The 20,666-nt window shown below is 45.9% G+C and overlaps 8 protein-coding genes across 8 annotated transcripts; 3 read left to right on the forward strand and 5 right to left on the reverse strand.

The window, feature by feature from the left end:
- Nucleotides 1-470: 470 nt before the first annotated feature.
- On the reverse strand, nucleotides 471-1,970 carry F4817DRAFT_281645 (uncharacterized protein). The gene has a single exon (XM_049299554.1). It carries the CDS (start codon nucleotides 1,816-1,818, stop codon nucleotides 733-735), a length of 1,086 nt encoding a protein of 361 aa, XP_049161932.1. The 5' UTR covers nucleotides 1,819-1,970; the 3' UTR covers nucleotides 471-732.
- Nucleotides 1,971-2,455: 485 nt separating this feature from the next.
- Nucleotides 2,456-3,037, reverse strand: F4817DRAFT_313058 (uncharacterized protein; the record flags this gene model as incomplete). Its single annotated transcript, XM_049300194.1, has 1 exon — nucleotides 2,456-3,037. The coding sequence occupies one exon, from the start codon at nucleotides 3,035-3,037 to the stop codon at nucleotides 2,456-2,458; it is 582 nt and encodes a 193-aa protein (XP_049161933.1).
- A 2,009-nt stretch (nucleotides 3,038-5,046) lies between these two features.
- On the reverse strand, nucleotides 5,047-6,377 carry F4817DRAFT_369030 (membrane bound O-acyl transferase family-domain-containing protein; the record flags this gene model as incomplete). Its single annotated transcript, XM_049307307.1, has 1 exon — nucleotides 5,047-6,377. One exon carries the CDS (start codon nucleotides 6,375-6,377, stop codon nucleotides 5,136-5,138), a length of 1,242 nt encoding a protein of 413 aa, XP_049161934.1. The 3' UTR covers nucleotides 5,047-5,135.
- A 498-nt stretch (nucleotides 6,378-6,875) lies between these two features.
- On the reverse strand, nucleotides 6,876-7,698 carry F4817DRAFT_328560 (uncharacterized protein). The gene has a single exon (XM_049302174.1). The coding sequence runs from the start codon at nucleotides 7,463-7,465 to the stop codon at nucleotides 6,908-6,910; it is 558 nt and encodes a 185-aa protein (XP_049161935.1). The 5' UTR covers nucleotides 7,466-7,698; the 3' UTR covers nucleotides 6,876-6,907.
- Nucleotides 7,699-8,732: 1,034 nt separating this feature from the next.
- Nucleotides 8,733-11,053, reverse strand: F4817DRAFT_281658 (BAR domain-containing protein). Its single transcript, XM_049299555.1, has 3 exons — nucleotides 10,497-11,053; nucleotides 9,168-10,434; nucleotides 8,733-9,107 (listed from the first exon to the last, which is right to left on the reverse strand). The coding sequence occupies exons 1-3, from the start codon at nucleotides 10,530-10,532 to the stop codon at nucleotides 9,085-9,087; spliced, it is 1,326 nt and encodes a 441-aa protein (XP_049161936.1). The 5' UTR covers nucleotides 10,533-11,053; the 3' UTR covers nucleotides 8,733-9,084.
- A 448-nt stretch (nucleotides 11,054-11,501) lies between these two features.
- F4817DRAFT_328563 (cysteine desulfurase) lies at nucleotides 11,502-14,004 on the forward strand. The gene is made up of 2 exons (XM_049302175.1): nucleotides 11,502-12,737; nucleotides 12,925-14,004. The coding sequence occupies exons 1-2, from the start codon at nucleotides 11,625-11,627 to the stop codon at nucleotides 13,345-13,347; spliced, it is 1,536 nt and encodes a 511-aa protein (XP_049161937.1). The 5' UTR covers nucleotides 11,502-11,624; the 3' UTR covers nucleotides 13,348-14,004.
- Nucleotides 14,005-14,072: 68 nt separating this feature from the next.
- F4817DRAFT_328564 (uncharacterized protein) lies at nucleotides 14,073-15,438 on the forward strand. Its single transcript, XM_049302176.1, has 3 exons — nucleotides 14,073-14,657; nucleotides 14,730-14,921; nucleotides 14,993-15,438. The coding sequence occupies exons 1-3, from the start codon at nucleotides 14,556-14,558 to the stop codon at nucleotides 15,251-15,253; spliced, it is 555 nt and encodes a 184-aa protein (XP_049161938.1). The 5' UTR covers nucleotides 14,073-14,555; the 3' UTR covers nucleotides 15,254-15,438.
- A 2,731-nt stretch (nucleotides 15,439-18,169) lies between these two features.
- Nucleotides 18,170-19,770, forward strand: F4817DRAFT_281704 (NAD(P)-binding protein). Its single transcript, XM_049299556.1, has 3 exons — nucleotides 18,170-18,444; nucleotides 18,499-19,120; nucleotides 19,174-19,770. The coding sequence occupies exons 1-3, from the start codon at nucleotides 18,322-18,324 to the stop codon at nucleotides 19,389-19,391; spliced, it is 963 nt and encodes a 320-aa protein (XP_049161939.1). The 5' UTR covers nucleotides 18,170-18,321; the 3' UTR covers nucleotides 19,392-19,770.
- The last annotated feature ends 896 nt before the right edge of the window (nucleotides 19,771-20,666 follow it).

A 20,666-nucleotide genomic window follows, 5' to 3' on the forward strand; every position in this document is an offset into this window, starting at 1 on the left:
GGATCTTCGTGGCCTCCAATGCTTTTATCCTAAAAACCCTTGTTTTACTGCAGGATTGCGGGTTCTGTTCCCGAAGCGCCAATTGGCTGAGACGTTACGTCATTTCTAAAAGAGCATGTCTTAAGTCTTACTAGTTACGTCTCCGGTTAACTACCTATCTATTTTATCAAAGTGTAAGGTAGTCAATTTCAAGTCTAATAGCTACATGTATGTCCTCAAGTGCGAGGGAGACACGGTACATTATTCATTTACATCTGATTTGTTGAGACTTTTGCACCATTCCTAAAGTGGCAAGTTTTGAGTCTTTTCAAAGTCTTAATTTGTCAATATAAGTGGAATATGTACCTGTGTCTCCCTCGCACTTGAGGACATAGTACTTTCTATAAGTTATCAAGGTTCCCTCTGGCTATAAAGCTTTATAGTCTTAAACACCTAACCTTTCAGCTACTTTTAAACAGATGGCTGTTTGGGTTTAGTTAGAAAAGACTGCGAGGTAAGTATCACTTCTTCGAAACAAACGTCTTTGTCAAAATCATTCGCACGCTTTCCATATTAAATATAAGAATATTTAATAAATTACATAAATAAATACGAGTAACGCTAGACCCCTATACCAGAATTAATAAAACACATACTTAACCTAAGCTACCTATATACCAGGCCGCTCATCTAATTAACTGTCAACTATACATACACCCAACAGATATTCAACCTTGTTATTTCGGCCAAGAATCATATCGGGCTTTCGTTCCCGTCACCCTGCACGTCGTCAGCTATGGCAAGACTTTGCAAGGCTGATGCTAAACCGCAACTCATACGTATGTCGCAATCAGGCAACTCAATAGCCGCTGTTGCTTGCCATTGGTTCGTAACACTCATGCCAGTCATGATATTCCCAACCATTCGACCTCGAGCCCTGTATAATGCGCCTGGGTTCGCGGGCAGACGGATGGGCGCCCAGAAGTGCTTCTCATAACGGTTATGGAGCCTTTGCCTGATCGTTCCAAGATAAGGGTTCTTCACCCTTTGGACAACCATTTCAAGCCTTTCAAACAAATGCTCGGCGAGCATGTGAATGAGAAGACCTGATTCATGGCTGCGGTCATGCAAGGTGGGAAGCCCTTCCACCGACGCAAATGACGGGTATTTTCCGTGGATTTCTAGGATGTCAATGTCTCCTTCTTTGAGTACGATCGGGAGTCTTTCTTCTATTCTCTGACGCCTCTCGAGTCTGCCTTCGTCGACGACATCATAAATCCTTATAAATCTAGCAGTGATTGACTGCCCGTCGACCCTGGATACGCTCATTTTGCGGCTCGTATCGTTTCGTTCATCGTAGTTCGTGAGGTGCATAACGATCAGAACCCAAATGCCATCTACCGGCACAACCCAAAAAGAGTACATCGATTTCCTTATCCTGTTAAAAATGGGTTTGTAGCTGCGGAGGCTACCGTCCAGGTTGATATTCTTGGCGACTACTCGACGAACGGCATCGACATTATCGGGTAGTTTAAACTGACGGTCATAAGAAAACACACCATCTGGTTTGCCAACACAAAGTGAAACAACCTCTTTAAATTCTTCACTGAATGTCAGAACACAATCAGACAACGACCTATATATAGCCTCCCGTTCTACGATACCCGAGCGGTAATACTGGAGGCTTTCGATGGCGAAAGCTCGACTCAAATTATCGGGCCTGGAAAAGTCAAAAATTTGGCCCACATGGTGTTCTCTAGGACTCGATACTGAAAAGACCCTACGGCCGGTGATCTGGCCAGCAGCACTTGCTGCAGCGAAGCTGTATGTGTTAGACATTGTTTCGGACTAACTCGTGTTATGAAACGTGAATGCAAAGCAGAGAGTATGAATATTAGTAACAGGTACCTTGAAATGATTTGATGAAATATGAGTATGTGTGATTGAGAGAACGTCAGCCAACACTACTCTATATCTATGTACGGAGAGGGCGTACAATTTCATTGATTTTAGAATATATTTTATAAACAATAACTTTGTCTGCGTGTTTCCCTAGTAAATAGTGAGCCAGGAACATAATCATCGTACTAATAGCATCACAATACATTTGTCATTTTACTAAGAACCACATATGATAAGCCGTAAAACAATGTTAAAGAAATCAGCAATTATTTAGTACATGTTAAATTGTTTCAATATAGTGTAGTTAATGAGTATCTGATGTATAATCTTGTGTCGTATTCTCTAACAGACAATATCTTACATAGTTCCATGCATTGATGAAAGCAACTGTCCGTTATCAACACTATAACAAAAGCAATATACAACAATCCCGGATCTTCCGGAGGTCCAAGGCATCGAAATATGCAAGAAATAATAGAAGCTTCTTCGGGTATCACTAGGATCCCATTCAAAGCCTTGTTCCATGATGTTCCACCGAAACATATCGCCCCTGAAAGCATAACCCGAAGCAAGTTCAAGTTTCCCCGTTCTTCAGCACCTGTGTGTTGAGAATATGACGAATGCTCTCGTATTCATCCACCGACATTCCTGTGTATTCAATACAAGCATTGCCGCAGGGGATAGGTTGAGGGCCATCGACCTTGCCACTAAGAATAGTGCTCAGGACCATGCAGGTCTGAGGAAGGCCTTCAACCCTAATATGATTATCTCCTATGGGGCCGTTCATCGTGACATTTGCGCTCAAGGCGTCATAGTAGCAAGCGTCGATGTTGAACTGCGGTACTCCCTCGGGAGCTGTAGGCGGTGGCGGGATTCCTTGTGCGTCTCCATCGGGGATGTTTAGTTGCTCGGCGATCTCTTGTGCTATCTTTGAAGCATAAATAAACGCGGCACGGCTACGTCTGTTGCACTTGCCGGTGCCGCAGGTGAGGCCGACGGTGGTAGCGGCACCGATTGTGCCCGCGGTAAGTCCGGAGGTTATAGCTTCTGCCGTCGCGGCTGAAATGCCGATTGCCATCAAGGGAACTGGTGCTACGATACATTGCAGGAATGCAAAGGAAGCAATGGCAGAAGCGGCGAAAGTTGAGCAACGCATTTTGTTTGATGTTGCTTTTAGAAGTCTTGAGAGGTACTAAGGAATGACGTTTAAAAAGAATTCTCGTTCCTGCGAGTTTCTGATGGTGATTCTTGTTGATACAGAAGCCCTTGATAAATGTGGCGATGACAGCCTTAATATATATACATTTTTAAACCGGTGTACTTCTTAGGTCGACGATACTATTGGCATTGCTGTCCAACATGATGGTTTCTACCATCAGAGCCATCTTCTTCAGACTTCTATTCCTAACCGCACACCCTTTCATGTCCAGGGCGACGAGCAAACCCCACAACATAGGTACCTTTCCCATGAACTGCTCCAATCATTAGTTTCTCTTACCCTCTAGATCCTTGCAATTGGTTGATGTTGGATATGAGGATATTCTGCGCATCAATGTCGCATGGTCAGTTGCTTTGTGAATTTTGCGTCGGGTGGGCAACTATTCCCCATGAACCCCTGTCTAGGTAATAATCGTCGCGGATACGCTCGGGGGTATCTATATCTCGGAGATATGTTAGATTCTTCAAGAAAGGAAGTTGATCAATGTCTTTTGCAATAGGACTATTATTCAGCTAGGAATTAAACCCCTAAAGACATACGTAGGTAGTTCTACCCCGGATCGACAACTGCACATGAACACCAGTTAAGCTTAAGCCAATTGTATTTCAAGATAGCCACGACGTTTCGACTCCAGTCGGTAAGCCTATTTCGTTAGCATCTTGAGATTTTTAGGTGGAGCTTTATTAGTTCTTCGGTAGGTATCGCCGTGAATTACCTCTACTTTAGTCACAGGATGCTTGGCTCATAAGATGTTTGTAAATTGGGATGGCACGGGATCACATCAATGTTGCACATAACTAGAGGCATACTAATGGTTAGTTTCTATCGTATAGTTAGAAGCCCTTTTTTCCACCGTCGAGCCCCCGTCGAGCCCATAGGCGGAGATAACGTAACATACTACTACCAACTCACCAAAGTTGAGCGGATCCCAAGTCCAACAACCCACCTGTGAACTCTTCTGGTGTCTCTTATACTGCAAGATTATGCCTCATTTTTACGTATGAAGAACCGCATTATATGGGTAATATGGGGTAAGTAGCACACCGAGGTAAATCGTTGGTATAAAGTACAAACGTTGTTTACGTACAAGACCAATTAAACCTACCTTGAAAGAGGTACGTATGAAATAATATTTAGGTAACTACTAATTATCCCCATTGCTATGACTTCTTCATGGAATCTTCTAGCAAGCTATTCTATCTAGCCAAAGGGAACGTATCGCGTGAGTGATACGTGGCCAAGGATTTCAAAGGGATTCATTACGTTAGATGCGGCAGGATGAGCAACATTTTAGAACATTATGTAGAGGGTTCTGTTCTTACCCCAGCTACCCAGTTAAGGGTATTTTTTCTACCCCTGGTCCGAGATCCGGGGATCTCTGCCAAGATCACTTGGTAGGTCGAGACCTGGGGGATCTACGTCCAGGATCTTGAGTCCATCTTACAAATTGCGGGGAGATTTGACCCTGACAAAGTATCTAGTTTTCACATCAATCTTAATTGTACATGAATACTCCTATAACGTGATGTATTGATTTATTTAAGTAGTCTTATTGTTCCCTTCATATGACGCCAAACTCTGTTACTTAAATACTACCTAGATACCTATAAAATCGTTTCAGTACTACTCCTATAATAAGCTTCCGTTCCCTTTACTACATGTATTTCTACTCCTTGTAGCAAACATTTCCAACACAGCCTCCCCTGCCCTAGTAGTTTTCTGTTGACGGCGCTAACATTGCAACGTGGCGAGGCTATATTTCTACCTTATTTAGGTCACCGAATCGAAGTCGGCCATATGCCGGCCCTTTGGGCTGAGGGGGTATCACCTCTAATACTTGATGAAGGATTACTACCCTCACCCTCTCTCTAATAAAGGGAAGGCGACGGGAAGCTAGATAGATGTCTTTCACTAATCATCTCGTAGTTACGAACGGGGGTAATTTCAATCATAGGAATGTAACGTTGTGTTCTTTTGGGTAGAGATACATCCACTGGGATAAGAGTATGAAGGATTTATATGTATTATAGCCTATTTATGTTCGTGAGCGTAGAATTGCCTGCTTCAAAGACCAACGAAGAGTCTTAGGATAGAGCCACTTAGGCGCTGACCAAAAGAACCAGGCGAAAACCCATATGAATCCTAAAGCTTTCCCGGCGACTCGCATTCTCAGGTCCCTTAGTAGTTCTTCAAATTTTGTTTTGCGCACTAAGTTCCTAAGAAGGGTCGAGAGGAATATCTCGCCCCCTACAGCAAGATAATTGGAGCAGAAAAAGAGCAAATCGCGACGAGCTTCGCCCTGGCCAACTTTCCAAGCCGTTATAGCATGTATAAGCCCGGATAGGAAGAATATTCCAAACGAAACTATTGCCTTATCAACAGCCGAACTTGGTTTCAGCTTCAAGATACGTTGCGAGAAGATTTTAGCGTATATATAGAAGGTCGGCGACGCGATGCGATGCCAGAATCTGCCCCAGAACTGCCTTACTGTCCATGCCTCTGTCGGATTACCAAAGAGTGGCGGCCAATCCTCAGGGTCGTCAAATCGTAATGTCACAACGAACAGCAAGGACAGTATAGCGTGGCACGACTCGAGTATTAGTATGTTCGTCCATATCCAAGAGACGCACACAAATGCTCTTAGAAGCAGTTGGTGCCCCGAGACTGGGTCATCTTCATCCCCCACAAAGAGGCGCCGTAGAATCGGCTCTTGATCCGGGGTAAAATCGAGTATAGTACTAGTAGCGTTGATATATTCACTAGCTTTTTGAACGAAGGCTCTGTCAATAAGGACGATGATTCCGATCTTGCAAATGCGGAAGAGTGCGAATTTAAGCAGTTTCGGCCAGGGTGCTGTACCAGGTCCTAGTCGTTGGCGAGACAAGTGCCGAGGATTATTCCATATCCAGCACGCAGCCGATAGGCTAGGCCTACTGGGTGGCAGAGCAAAGTTATTTGAATATGTGGGATTGCCGGTCTCCGTGGTCTTAGATAACAATGAATGACTTTCGAAGTATAAGATCCGAGGAAGAATTAGCATATGGATGATGCATGTTATTGCAGTGTAGGATTCGAGTCCGATTAACCCTCCAGAGGTTGTGCTGCCTTGAACAGAGGTAAATGACCAAGCTGCGAGAAGCCATGCTGGAGGAAGAAAAAAGGGGCGAAGCTTAGGGGGGAAATGCAAAGCTAGAATAGTGAGGAGAATGGCTGCCACAAGAATAATGTTAGGCTTGAAGAGCTCGTAAGATAATGGCATTGGTGAGGCTATGTTCATGTTGAGAGATCACTTCTGGTTTGAAGCATTGGCAACTTAACATGACATGGGCGTTGCGTGCTGATATCTGATCTCTAATCATATATATCCTCCTTATAATAGGAATTTTCATATTTTCGTGTGCCTTGAGATATCGTAGAGTATCAAGCAATCAATGTTATAAATAGGGTATCCACGTGGAAGAAGAATTCGTCATAGCAGACCACAAGTCTTGGTATATCCTTGTTTGGGTACTGTTCCTCCCTAATTGAGTACACCGAATCTATCATAGCGTTACACAGTATTGGCGTTTCACCTGAATACACTCTACGAAACTTGAGACTATCCGTAACTTAGTGTAGAATGGGATTTCCACGTACGAAGTGCTGAAGAACCCGTCAAATAGCAATAGCAGATATAGTATCAGTCTAAAGGGGATACTAGAGTATTCGTACTCTTGTTAGCGTACGATTTGACTACAGAATCGTACATGGTGAAGCAACTTCTATCTAAATAAACCTCACTAATCACGCCCCCTATGCTTTTTGCATCTACCCAGTAGCACCAGGCACATATCTAGCTTCCCCGGATGCGATTTTGCTCTCGGAGGTCCTTCCCTGCTGCTTAAGACCCCATAATCTCAAGCCCGTGATCACAGTCATAAGTGCAAATCTCTCTCCCAGCACACCTGTCCGGCCATTCCCCCTGAATACGATCTTGAAAGGATCCATCAGATGCAAGTTGCTATTCCAGGCGAACACAGCAACTAATTCTTGATCTTGGGTTGAAATCTTCTGGAGTATCTCATCATCCTTTCCGGTCCGAGGGGAAAGTCTGACGAGTTTGAATCCACACTTCCACGGCGCGTCGACCAGGATCTTATCCTCGCTGCCTTTGCTCTTCCGCCACTCGAAGTCTTCGCGCCATAACTCCTTATCTTGCCCGACCTCAATCGAGAATCGAAATACTGCTGTGCCCAAACTTATCGCGGCACGCAATATTTCCGTACGGTTCCCGTCAGAAATGTTTCCTGACAATGGGGGCAGCGTAATAATCCCGCTGAGTGAGTAGACGTTGGCACGGAGTTCGTCGCCGGCAGCGGCAAGCATTGGGTACTTATCGGTAGGCCCATTATGCAGAACCACGCCTGGTCTTCCAGGTCCATGCCCACCAAAGCCCGTGTGGACCTTAACCGCGAACAGTCGTTTGTCTATAGTATCTCCAAGGTGAAATGTTGGGGTGATTATCTTCCACTGATAGTGTGCGCTCAGAACAGGCGGGAAGGGCCTGTATGGGGAGATTTTGGGATCTGTCGATATGTGAAGATCGCCATCCAGTGATTCCGGGGTTTCGCGAGGAGGCTCTCGAACTACTTCTGTATATGGCGGTGGAGCCGTATCGCCATACTTCGTAGCTTGGATTGACGATTCCGCTGGTTTTCTCATAGCGACGTATGAATATAATATTTACTACTAGTACTACCAGCAGTAGAACACATGATATTTATCGCTATGAATATTGTAGTGATTTAAAATAATGCTTAGGTGGAAGATACATGACTTAGACGACCTAGGTAACTGAGTGGCCCAGACAGCACCATATGATATATCGGTATAAAGATGTTACCTAAGGTCATATAGTAGCATCTGATCCGTATGGCTACCTTAGGAGGTACTCACCTATGTTAATTGTTGTAGATAGGTTATTGGTTTCTAGTCACAAAGTGTGGCTGACACAATCTAACGCGGGTGACAAACAGATGATCTCCTCCCTTGCATACATTTTACAGCGCACATCCTACCCACCCTAAGGACCAACCGCGGTTTCAGAGCAGGCGCTATTTACATAGTTTTGGTGTTATGACTTTGGAACAGCTGAATTGAATCAAGACCACTTGTTATATAATCTATTTTGCCTCTACACGAAGGAACGAAGCCAATAATTGCTTTACGTTTGTATAGTTCTTCCCCACTGTGAACTTATCCTTAGCTCGTGTAGTCATCACATCATCTAACAATGTACCTAGTAGACACTATAAAAGTATCTCCCCTAGACTACAGCGGCCCGTCAATTTTAGCTTGAATTCTACCGCTATCATAGGTGGTCGAATAGCTCTAGCTAGTTGATTGTTAGAATTGGGCACCTAAAATACGAATGCCACTGAGATAGTCCTTAGGGCTAGGTAGGTATTCATAGATATGCAATCCAATCATACGAGATTAAATTTATACCAGGGAGTTTTAGACTTTGGGGGGCATACAATAAGACGAAACTAAAGTCAATATAGCATTCACTTCAGAGTACTAGGGCACAACTAGAAGTTGCCTGATTTGGCTTCTGATACTATGATTACCATGCTACCGGTCCGGTTTAGGGAAGAGAACATACAAGGACGAGCAATGTTACGGCCCGTTGTCTAATGTTCCTATAAGTTATTTCATCGGGAGTCGTCGATTTGATTGCCGAACTGGTCATTCCAACTACCTGTCTTATCATCCTCCACTTCCAGAAGTCCAGCATAGTTTCCAGCAATAGCCCAATATTTACTGACTAGTGCTATCACAAAGACACCCCCTGAAGTCTTGAGATACTTGCCGTCTGATGGCTATGCGCCATACGGCCGAGCTGTATCATGTCTTACTTCCTATTAACCGCTGGTAGACTTGTTCTATCGATTATATCGTAGATGAAATCACCTATAGCATCTCGATGGTCGAAAGGTAGATCTCTAGCCTAGTCTCACATAGTTTCCTACCACGGAATAGTTAGTTGAATCGTATACAATCTTTAGTGTAATAGATAGGTACGTACCAGGAAACTGGCCCTGTTTACCATGACACTTGCCAATCCACCACTCGTTCTCATTTGGTGTTCTGGTAACGATTTCTATTACATCTCCTGCCCTAAAACTGATATCACCCTCGGCCTGGGCTGAATAATCGTATAAAGCGATAACTGTTTCCACGGCTGGCGCGCCGCTAAGTCGGATGGGCTTAGGTTTCGGCGGAGGGGGTTTTGGCTTCCCTGCTGCAAGCGCTGCTAGCCCAGGAGATTTGGGGCTATTTAGAGGTGGAGATAGTGGCGATTTGAAGGCGGCTCCTGATGCGGAATATGGCGGAGGAGGGTTATCTACAACCTCTGCCTGCGACTCTTGGCCGTATTTAACTGATGTTGGGCTCGGTGCGGATGATGGGCCTGGAGTGAGTAATCCAGCAGGTCGCGGTCCCGCCTCTAATGCTGCTGGCTTGTTCGCGTACTTGGGTGGCGGCTTCTTCTGACCGCTGGTCTTAAATCGAACAATGGTTAACTGTTCAGTCTGCTCCAGGATATCTGCCCGCTTCTTCAAAAATGCCTCTTCTACATCAAGCGTTAAGTCGAAATATCCAATATCGCAATGTTGCATTTTCTCATGGAGCGTATAGAAGATATTCAGTTGCATATAGTAGAATGATTGGAATAGCGGCTTGATGAATTGGCGCTCAAGAGTGAACAGCTTAGGTAGTTCGTCCTTCAAGAGATCATTGAAGTAATTGAATTCCTGCGTGGCTTGCTCGACATCGCTCTCTGCTTTCCACAGGGCCTTCTCGTCCTTGGCACTCTTCTCTTTTTTATCTTGTATTTTCTTGAGTGTCGCATTGTGTCGGTCGTAATCGAGCTTCTTGTGTTCACGTTTTGTTGCTGTTTTCCTAATGACCTTGAGTACGTCAAGTAATTCATTCGCGGGGCGAATAACTCGCGACTCGATCATCTCAAGCTCGGGCTTAAGCGATTCTTGTAGATCTTTGACGACAGCCTCATACTCCTCGCAAGCGCGGATGCCCTCGGGGTTGCCTTGAACCTCTATCGAGTCGGGATCTGACATGCGACCTGATATAGGTTTGTAGATCTCGGTCATCGCTTTGCTGAACTCGATCTGGTGGTTGAGCATGCCGTTGATGGCGTCGGAATACTTCTTACTCTCATCGTGAAGGTGTTTTGTCTCGACTTCAAGCTCTTGGAAACGTCGCTCTGCGTCGATGAATACGGGATCCTTTGAATGTTCGCCAATGTTAAACTTGGCTTTAAATTGTTGTGGCGCCTATGGGTTAGAGAATTAGTTTCAATGTCTTTCTTTTTGGGGTTAGGCGCATTGTTACTTACTCGGATGACGCTTTTCTGGAAGCCTCGGAAGCTCATCGCTCTGCGAAGTTGAAATAATCTGTTTGTAGTGGTTCTGATTGCGATGTATGGGTATTGATTCGGAATGAGGATGTTCCTTTGTAGTCTTTTACTGCGTAGCGCTCAGGGGGGAGCAATGCTGCACTAACAGATTGTGAGGTAATAGTTGAGAAGTTGAGAAGTTGAGAAGCGAAAAGTAGTATCAAGGGCGAAATAGAGGTTGCAGCAGGTGACGGCAGCAAGGCAGAAATTAGTAGTAGTAAAGTAGTAACCTAGCGAAGTAGCAAAGTAAACCTGACTTAGTGACTTAGGTCGTTTTCATCCACTGACGACGTCGTTGTTGTGGCAGTGCTTTAAATCATCAGCTCGGCTTTGCGAAGGATCCGTCAACTTTTGTGGCTTGGACCTAATAAGCCTGCTACGCTACTACCGGAACTTTTTACCTCTAAAAACATGTGGAAGCTTTTGGAAGCATTGTACATAGGTAGGTACTATGTAGCTTAGCGTATTTATTTAGGTACTCAATACAACTGTATCGTGAATTTCCAGTCATCCTAAAGCTTCAAATCTTATTAGTAAACATTATGATACGCGGAACCAGAACTGATACAACCAATCCTGTCTAATGTTACGGACTACATATTGGACCGCTTGCCGGATATCCGAGGATCTCTTAGCGCTGAATCTTTAAACCCGAATCACCGCGTTGACTTTAGCGGGCAGTTTCCTTTTATCATTCCAATGCCAAGAAGAGAAGCAGGAGCTGGCTAAAGGCTAACGTCATCTGAATGATGAGGGGCAGGTGTCACTGTGGGAACTAAGGTTTACGTAACATGCATGATCTGATAAACCGAAGATGGATACAATTGCCGCCCTCACCCAATTAAATGCCAAGATCACTCTAGTTTTTCCGTTTCCGCTATCCCCGAGCTCAAAGGCCTAAATCGCCGTTGACCGAGCTTCGGATCTTTTTTCGTGACTTTTTGATATTTGATTTCAAATTCGCCTTCAAGCTTAGGACAACTCCACCATCTTTCCCCTTCTCATACACACAATTCTTTCTTCATATTCTCTTTAATAACTGAACACATATTTCCGTTTGATGCCATCATGGCGAATGTGGCATCTTCAGCATTGAGACAGGCTTCGCGCCTCGCTCTTAAGCAGTCTATCGCCTCAACTTCTCTACGAGGACTTCCGTCCATATCAAAAGTAGCAGGTGTAACTACCGCGCAGGCTGCTCGAAGAGGCTATGTGTCGGAATCTAAACGCGACAATGCTCAGGTTAATGTTGAGACGGCTATCAGGTTAGATAAGAAGGACTTCATGAATGAGAAGGGAGAGCTTGTCATGCCAGGCTCCGGTAATCCCGCAAACGGTACAGTTAGCCCGATGGCCGAAGTGCTAAAGGAAGCAACTGTTTTAGAGGAGGGTCAACGTCCCATCTATCTAGACATGCAAGCTACGACACCCGTCGATCCTAGAGTTCTAGACGCCATGCTGCCATTCTTCGTTGGCGTCTACGGCAACCCCCACTCTCGAACACACGCATACGGCTGGGAAAGTGAGAAGGCCGTAGAGGAAGCGCGAGAGCACGTTGCTAAGTTGATTGGTGCGGATCCTAAGGAAATCATATTCACTAGTGGTGCGACTGAAAGCAATAACATGAGCATCAAGGGCGTTGCGAGGTTCTTTGGCCGATCTGGCAAGAGGAAGCACATCATCACAAGCCAAACGGAACACAAGTGTGTTCTTGACAGTTGTCGACATCTTCAGGATGACGGCTTTGAAGTCACATACCTACCAGTCCAAAGCAACGGCTTAATCGACCTAAAGGAACTAGAAGCCGCAATTCAACCAACAACGGCACTTGTCAGCATCATGGCTGTGAACAATGAGATTGGTGTCATTCAACCTCTGGAAAAGATTGGCAAGCTATGCCGCGAGAAGAAGGTTTTCTTCCACACTGATGGGGCTCAGGCCGTAGGCAAGATTCCCTTGGATGTCAACGCGATGAATATCGACTTGATGTCAATCTCGTCGCACAAGATCTACGGCCCTAAGGGCATTGGTGCCTGCTATGTCCGAAGACGACCGCGCGTGAGATTAGAGCCTATCATCAGCGGCGGTGGCCAGGAGCGTGGCCTACGCAGTGGAACTCTTGCGCCACCTCTAGTGGTAGGATTTGGTGAAGCCTGCCGCATCGCTCAAGAGGAGTTACAAGTAAGTTTACCATTTATATATTGTTTTCTTATTCCTAAAAGATGAACCGCTTAATACATGCATGGCTTTCTGAGCTCCTTGACCGGAATCGCTATGTTGAGACAAAGCACACGTGTCTGACTTTTCGTATACATATCTACTTGATGATTGATCACTTTGTGAAACCTCACGGCTAACTGATGCATAGTATGACTCGAAACGTATCAAGGCACTGTCCGATCGGCTGCTGAAGGGACTTTTGGCGTTAGAGCATGCGACCCAAAACGGTGCCCCTGAAAGCTTCTATCCTGGATGTGTCAATGTCTCCTTCGCATATGTCGAGGGTGAGTCGCTTCTTATGGCTCTGAAGGATATTGCGCTGTCATCGGGCAGTGCTTGCACATCCGCCTCGCTGGAACCAAGTTATGTCTTAAGGGCACTTGGCAACAGTGACGAGAGCGCACACAGTAGCATCAGATTCGGCATTGGTCGATTCACTACGGAGCAAGAAATCGATTACGTTCTCAAAGCTGTTCAGGAACGAGTCACCTTCCTTCGCGAATTAAGTCCTCTATGGGAACTTGTACAGGAAGGCGTTGACTTGAACACAATCCAATGGAGTCAGCACTGATAATGTCATCGACCTCTTTGAATACTGAACTCTTTAATCCTAGCTGCATTTAAGGAAAAGAAGTCTTATCATTCATGGACCAATATGTCAAATTAGGCTATATGCCTAGTTTCACAATCGCTTTTAGTTGGGCACTGAGGACAATAGCATCCTCTCACTTGTAATTTTAGGCGTTAGGGTGGTTTGTCGTGTACTTCGCCGCTTACTTGCGAGCATGCATGTGGTTTCGGGTCGCATAAGGCATGCGATTATTTTTAGGGAGGGCCACTGGAAAATTCGGCGGACATACTTGTCTCAATGATACCAAATGGAATGGCATGCTGAATATGAGGTCATGAATAAGTTAGTTTCCGGTTGAGATAGTCGTGATACAGGTCTTTCAATACGATGTCATGTTTTTGGTGCATTTGGTTGCTGTCATTGTCACTCTTGTGAGATAAAATAGGGCTGAGTAAATGGATATGTTCACTGTCGCTTCATGTCAAAATTGCCCTGCCAAGCTTTCTCCTGCAGCCTAGAAGGTTGCTTGCATATACTAACATCCTTCCCCTATGTATACCTACCTCCTATATTATGTCCTTCATACTTAGCTGTAGGGTTTGCTCCGGGAAGACGGCATACGACATAGGTACTACGTAGCGACCACTTACCTGATTGGCCTTTCATGATAGCCATATAATGAAGCAATATAATGAACGCCAAGTGCGTCATCGTAAAAGCCGCAAGAAACGTATCCAAAGGAGTAAATGGCTCGTGCTAGATGTATAAGATTACGTATTTAGCGGTAAGCCTGTTTATTCCCCTCCATGTAGACGGAGGCGCAGGCTTGAAAGCAGGCCTTAGCCTAATGCAAACATATGACATCAACGAAAAGGACCCGACGCCACGCTCAATGACGTCTACTTGCCTAAAGGGGCAATCTTCCCTGCACCTTTGTGCCACCAAAGCAAAACGCCATGGTCACTTACATCAAGATTTAGAGATTTCCCTCAAAGATTTGCATTATCGCTGGTGTATTTCGCTTATTTCAAGACTTCTTCCAACTTTGCCATCCAGTAACAATATAACGCAAAGTGCTACTCCCCGAATCTAACTGAGTTATAAAAAGCCCTTCACTCCCTCTTCATTGTCAAAGTTATCTCTTACTTCAACATAATATCAACTCACAATACTCTATCAAATCATCCTACATTATCAAACTTACCAAGATGTCTAACGATAACACTTCCACTCTCAAGTCCGCCGTCGACTCTGTTACTGGTGCCGTCCAGAACGCATTCGGCAGCGTAACTGGAAGCACGGCTGATCAAGTATGTGTTCCCCATACCAGTTTCACTATATGTCGACATATCCAATATCAACTAACATAAAACTTTATCTAGACTCAAGGTCAAGCTAAGCAAAACAAGGCCGATGCCGAGTATGATGCATCGCACGCTACTATTAAAGCTCCAGGCTTCACTGCTTCATCATCGGGCGCTGTCACAAAGGATGACCCCGATAGAACTGCCGGCTCTTACAACCAGACCGTAGGTTCCGCTAAGGAATTCGTCGGCGGACTAACAGGCGTCGAGGTAAGTCGATAATGCTAGACTCCTAAGCTACCCCACGAACGTGAGCAAAAGGCGCTAACATTAGTCGGTAGTCCCTAAAGGCAGCTGGACGTAAACAGAATGAAGAAGGCCGGCAGCAAGAAGCCAAGGGCCAGGTTAACGACTACGTTAGCGGCGTCTCTGATCGTGTCACCGGCACTGTAGGTGGAGCCTTCGCAAGTGTTACCGGCAACAAGGCCGCGAAACAGGAATATGAAAGGCAGCACGACGCTGGAAAGACGACCCAGCGAGGTGCCGAGGAAGATATAGTAAAGCAGGCAGACGCCGACTCTGCAGCCTCACGTAAGGCATAAGTGCTTCAACTGAAACATGTGGAGACGAGAACGAAGTTTTTTGGGATGGTAGCAGATGACATTTATGATACCCAATATGGACTGCTAAAGTGTAAGCTAGAGTCCGGAAGGCTTAGGAAATAGAATTGTATGGTAAGGTACCTATAGAAATACAGTACTTATATCCGAAATGGATCTTATAATCACCTACCATGACGTTAAAAATGATTACGTGACCATTGAGAGAATCCAGACAAGGACTATGAGGAAGAGTAATCAATTGCGATCATTTCCGAGATATTCTGGGTTAGTTATCAATTAGTCCTGCATCTAAGCCGGCGAATAGAAAGCGATACCAGGATTGCCAATTCGTCAACAAAACCCCCTTGTCGAGGCTCTTCGCTCGGGTAGTACTGGAAATTCTAGCGTGGTCTATAGGGCAGAATCGCTTTGACGGTTCGTGAGTGGTCCATCCGAATTATTGGAGTCTTGCCGTACGTAAGATTTCCCTACCTATGTAAGACCCTAACCTAAGCCGCTTCATGCAGAGCTGCAGAGCTGCAGAGGCTTGCAGAAGTATTCTTCGTGCCGAGACTCAATCATAAGTGATCTTTGACCGAATAATTGGGTCGAATCAGATGTCTATGAATATCAGAGATTTCGTTCCCGTTTGTTTTTTTCATATGACATGACTCTTGCCGGCATAGCCGTCTGAGATCAGGCGCACGCAGCAATTGATTCCCATGTGAGGCTACATATAATAGGTACCTACGTACATGACAGGTAGAAAAAGCGCGTGAGATCACCGTTGCTGTAGACGAAGCGTTGTGGATAGATATTAGATATGCCGAATTGAGGTCTTATTGAGATTCCAGGTTAGGCTTTTCGATTTATGACTGAAGAAGATCCAAGATAATTGACGCAAAAAGGCCATGAAAGTCTTCTTAACACTTCTTCTTAAGAAATGGAATATTAGAAGGAGATTACAACATATAGAAGTAACGCAACGCAGTCTTCTGAGTGGTGGTTAAACGATGCAACAATGTTTTCTTTAGTGTTTAAATAGGTGCGTATCAGGTGAAGCCCCCCCAGCGTCGGCCAAGCAAGGTTGTACGCACCTAGGTGTATTAATCCCCCTGGGGAATAAGGAATAACGTTCTCTGCGGTGGAGCGCAGCACCCTAAGCCCGCTATATATGTCCTGTCCCTACCTGCCCTACCAAACAGCTAAAGGGACTGGATATGCCGATAACCCTACTAAAATAGGTACGCTACTGACGCTGTTGTGTGGAGCCGCGCTGCCCTATAAACCTGATCCGTGCGGCGATACTCCTTTTGAGCTCGTCTCGGCCCCCAACTTACCCTGAATCAACCTCAATTCAGGATAGAGCCGCAGAACATACCAGGCTCCAGAGTCTTAAGGGCTTACCACGGCCGAGAAAGCAGCCTATTCTTCATGCACGACAAGCTTGAACATGTGCCAATGGATAGCCCCCAACTTGGTTTTTCTTTTTTCCCTTTCTCTTCTAATATTTTTAGGGCCTTTACTCTATCTGTCAACCCGGCGCGTGGCCCGCGGACTGTCCAAACTCCCTTCACCAACGACGGTCCGCCCCTACTCTTTCTAATATGGGCTGATTGACTCGTGGTGTGCCCATCTTGTCTCCCATTAAATAAGTATCATCATGGCCGTATCCTGTTATATGTCCTGGGATTTCACTGCTTTAGGTCCTTCGGTGAGAGTTCTAGCACCAGGACTTAGACTGTCCTAGGTGATGAATATTGTTGCCTTCTAGTACATGTAATAACTTGGCTTTGCTAAGTCCTGTATTAGTGAGCAAGCTTCTATACGCACGTGTGAAACTAGCTAGATAATGTATTTCTTTTCTATTTGTTTGCCTTACTACGGATTACTGGGGTTGTATATTATAGGAGATCGCCTTACTCCTTAGTATGTCAAGGGTCTACAGCGCTTCCCACCTGATACGGTGATGGATACTTGTACTTTCTATCGGAGATTCAGGCATATCTCCTTATTCGATTCTAATTCGCTTGCCACACCTCCTTAGCCGTTATTACGAACTTCCCAATGCCGTTTAGTTATTGGTGGAACACATCCTAAGGCTCACCGAAGGCGTCTTCTGCTCACACCCTTACACATGGCCGTTCCCGGGACCGTAAACTGCAGCCCAGATAGTGGAGCATTATGCAGCACTTTACTATAGGCCGTAGGCCGTAGGTACTTTGACGTCCTTGGGTCATTACCGAAATGACTCTCGAGTCGAAACTGATACATACCTACTTACTCACCATGCCGGTCGACATCTTCACTCTATCAGGCAGCACTAACCAATACCTCAATCTCGATGAGCTATACAGATTATACAGAACGTCACTGGATATAGATGCGGACGCGGCTTTACCTCTAAAGGGTCTTTGCAGGAGGAGTTTACAAATCCTTGCCGGGGAACACGCTCGCTGCTACTATGAAAACCGACACAACTCTGTTAGTACTACTCAAGAAATCTCTAAGGAGCCGGATTAGATTGCCCATCTCCGCGCGACATCCCCTTAGGATCCAAGTATATTATAAACTTGTATCAAGGCCCACTTGTTCGGAGGTCATCCCGTGGCTCAGTTGTGCTCATTTGGACCATTTGGACTCGTTGAGTCGACCTAGATGCGTATCTCGTGGACATCACCTACCTAAACCTACCTACCTACCTAAAGAACCCCTCTCCGATTTTTTTCGGCGTCCTCCATCTTGGAAAGCCGTAGGCACTTGAGAGTTGGCTCGCCCACTCGGCTTTCTCCTGCTAGTTTCAGAAACTCGAGTGACACCGGGCTGCTCCTTTACGCTGTCCACCACTTAGAACGCGAGTCCCAGGGGTTGACTCATCAAAGCAGGTTCGCTACTAATACATCAAAGTATATCCCTTGTAGCAATTTGCCAGTGCGAGATTTTCTACACCCATACTGGCAGAAAAGTGGTAAAAACCGACCTCCAAGTAGACGAACGTGACCATAGACGTCCATTATACTCTCAGTCAGACATTTTATTTATCTATCGACTTGCGAACCGTCTCGACAATGGGTAGAAAGACATCAACGGCTATGATGCGAATTGCGATCGCAGGTGCTGGGGGCTTTGCAGCCCTTCTAATCCGGGAGTTGTCTCGGACTGCCTATGCTATACTCGTGCTCTCAACGAAGGTGACCGAACCAGAATAACTATAACATCATCAAGGCTAGCTAATTCATCAATAGGAACACCCGGAATTAGAATCTAATTTCGACTGCCAGGTAACCGTAGTCGACTATTCAAACCTTGACAATCTCCAGTTCGCCCTTCAGGGCGTTGACCTTGTGATATCTACCATCTCCGGTGCAGAGCAACTAAACCTTATCGATGCGGCTCGACGAGCCCGCGTACGCTGCTTCGTGCCTTCGGAGTTCGAAGGCTCCGTAAGCCATAGACCAGCCGTAGGAACTGACCCTTTTGACAACGGCTCTTCGACGGCCTTGGAACAACTTCGACACTGGTCCCAGTCGAGACACTATTCGATGAAATACACCGTTTTCTCATGCGGCGTTTTCTACGAACGCTTTGCCCCTGGCGGCCTCCAAGCATACAACATGGGCGTCAGCTGTCGGATCCGAAACCAGGGAGACTACATGATCGATGTAGGCCTTGGAACTGCCGAAATCCCGGAAACGGACTCCCGGGGCCGCCCGGTATACGTTGTAATGACATCGGTAGTTGATGTAGCACGATTCGTTGCCGCTGCTGTTGAGCTGGGAATCGACAACTGGCCGCGAGAGTTCAGAATGCGTGGTTCTCGTTTGACAACTCAAAGACTTCAAGAGATTTGCAGCGAAGTCCGAGGAGGTAAGTGACAAAGCGGCCTATCCTCTCGCGCTGAGTTCCCTAACACATTACAGTCGCTTTCAACGTTATCAGGAGGCCATACGAAGAAATCGTGCAATGGCTTCGCTACTACGAGCAGAACCGGGACGAGGTCAAATGGTGCACGATGCAGCATCTTCTACAGACTGCGGATGGTCGATACACATTTGGAGAAACGAACTTAAACGACGCGGTGGACATACAGCCAACAAGCTTTCGACAGTGGCTATACGACACCTGGGGTCCGGCATAGTAATATCATTGTCGACAACAATAATCTAACTAGGCTAGCTACCCTCACCGCCGTTTTCTTCTGCGCCTCGACTATTCTGCCCCTTTAAGATCTGTTGGTCGCGTTCGTACTTAGGGCGGCCCGTTTCGAGCACCATATGTGGCCCGTCTGTTATAATAGACCCAATCTTGTATGCATCACGGCTGAGTTGAGAAGCAAACAGCACGTCTATTTTTGGTTCTTGATACCTTTGTAACTTCAATTTCTTTCTATTAGCATTTAAATTGTATGCACATCAGCATTTAGCGCTCTACCTGTCTATCTACCTAGGTATCTACCTATCTATATTGACTGCTTACCCGCGGGTCGAGTATAGCCATTTCAATAATATAGATATTCCTCTATTCTTCTTCTTCTTCTTCTTTTCATTCTTCTCCCTTAGAAAACAACAACAGCAGCAACTTCGCGAGGACTCCCGCCGTCTCAATCCCGCGGTCGTATTCCCCTACGTTCAGGAGATCGTTGTGAGACAACGTACGGCAAGTCGCGCTAGCGCTACGCCTTGCTGGTGTTCCGTAGGCGTAAGTGGTTGCATACATGTGCTTATATGTGCGTATTACGCCCCATTCATATACATTGCCGCCCCTCCCTCCTATATGGGCCGTAGAACGAGCGTCGAATCGTTACCAGACAATCGGGTCCGTTGCCATTCCCCCCCACGCCCGCCTGTTCTTATCGGGCTTTGACCTTTGAGCTTCTTCATTTCGCTGTGCGACGAATGGCCCGCCGTGCCGCTTGCACGGATTCCGAGTGGCGAGAGAAGTTAAGATTGCTTGTTTCTTTTTTCTTCATTTCACAACGTCTGCTTAAGCTTCCTCGGACGCCCACGAATGGGGACGAACGAGCAAGTGTTGCCTACGAGAAACGTCATACGACTCTAGCGTATATGTAATCTCACATACATACATTAGGTTAGGTACACATCTACATGACTACTATTATCTTGTGAGAGGGCATGGAAGGCAAGTCGTGTTGAACTCGGCCATGATCTTCGTCCCTGCGGCCTTAGCCCTACTGCGTAACTCCCCTCGTCCCCTCGTCCCGCCTTTTCGTAGAATCAGCCTTAAATAAATTAACAAACGTCTTCCCTGACGCCCCAGTAAGCCGACGACTTGTCCTTCTTTGCGTGCGACCATAAGTTTTTTTTTTTTTTGCCCTGCGCCGCTGTACGTCAACGTCACCGAGATCTGCAGGTAAGCCGCCGTCGCACTACCTAAGGCTGCGGGTTGACGGGAG

This window comes from Daldinia loculata (genome assembly GCF_022478755.1).
Source record: "Daldinia loculata strain CBS 113971 unplaced genomic scaffold F4817scaffold_8, whole genome shotgun sequence".
In the NCBI taxonomy this organism is placed as follows: Eukaryota; Fungi; Ascomycota; class Sordariomycetes; order Xylariales; family Hypoxylaceae; genus Daldinia; species Daldinia loculata.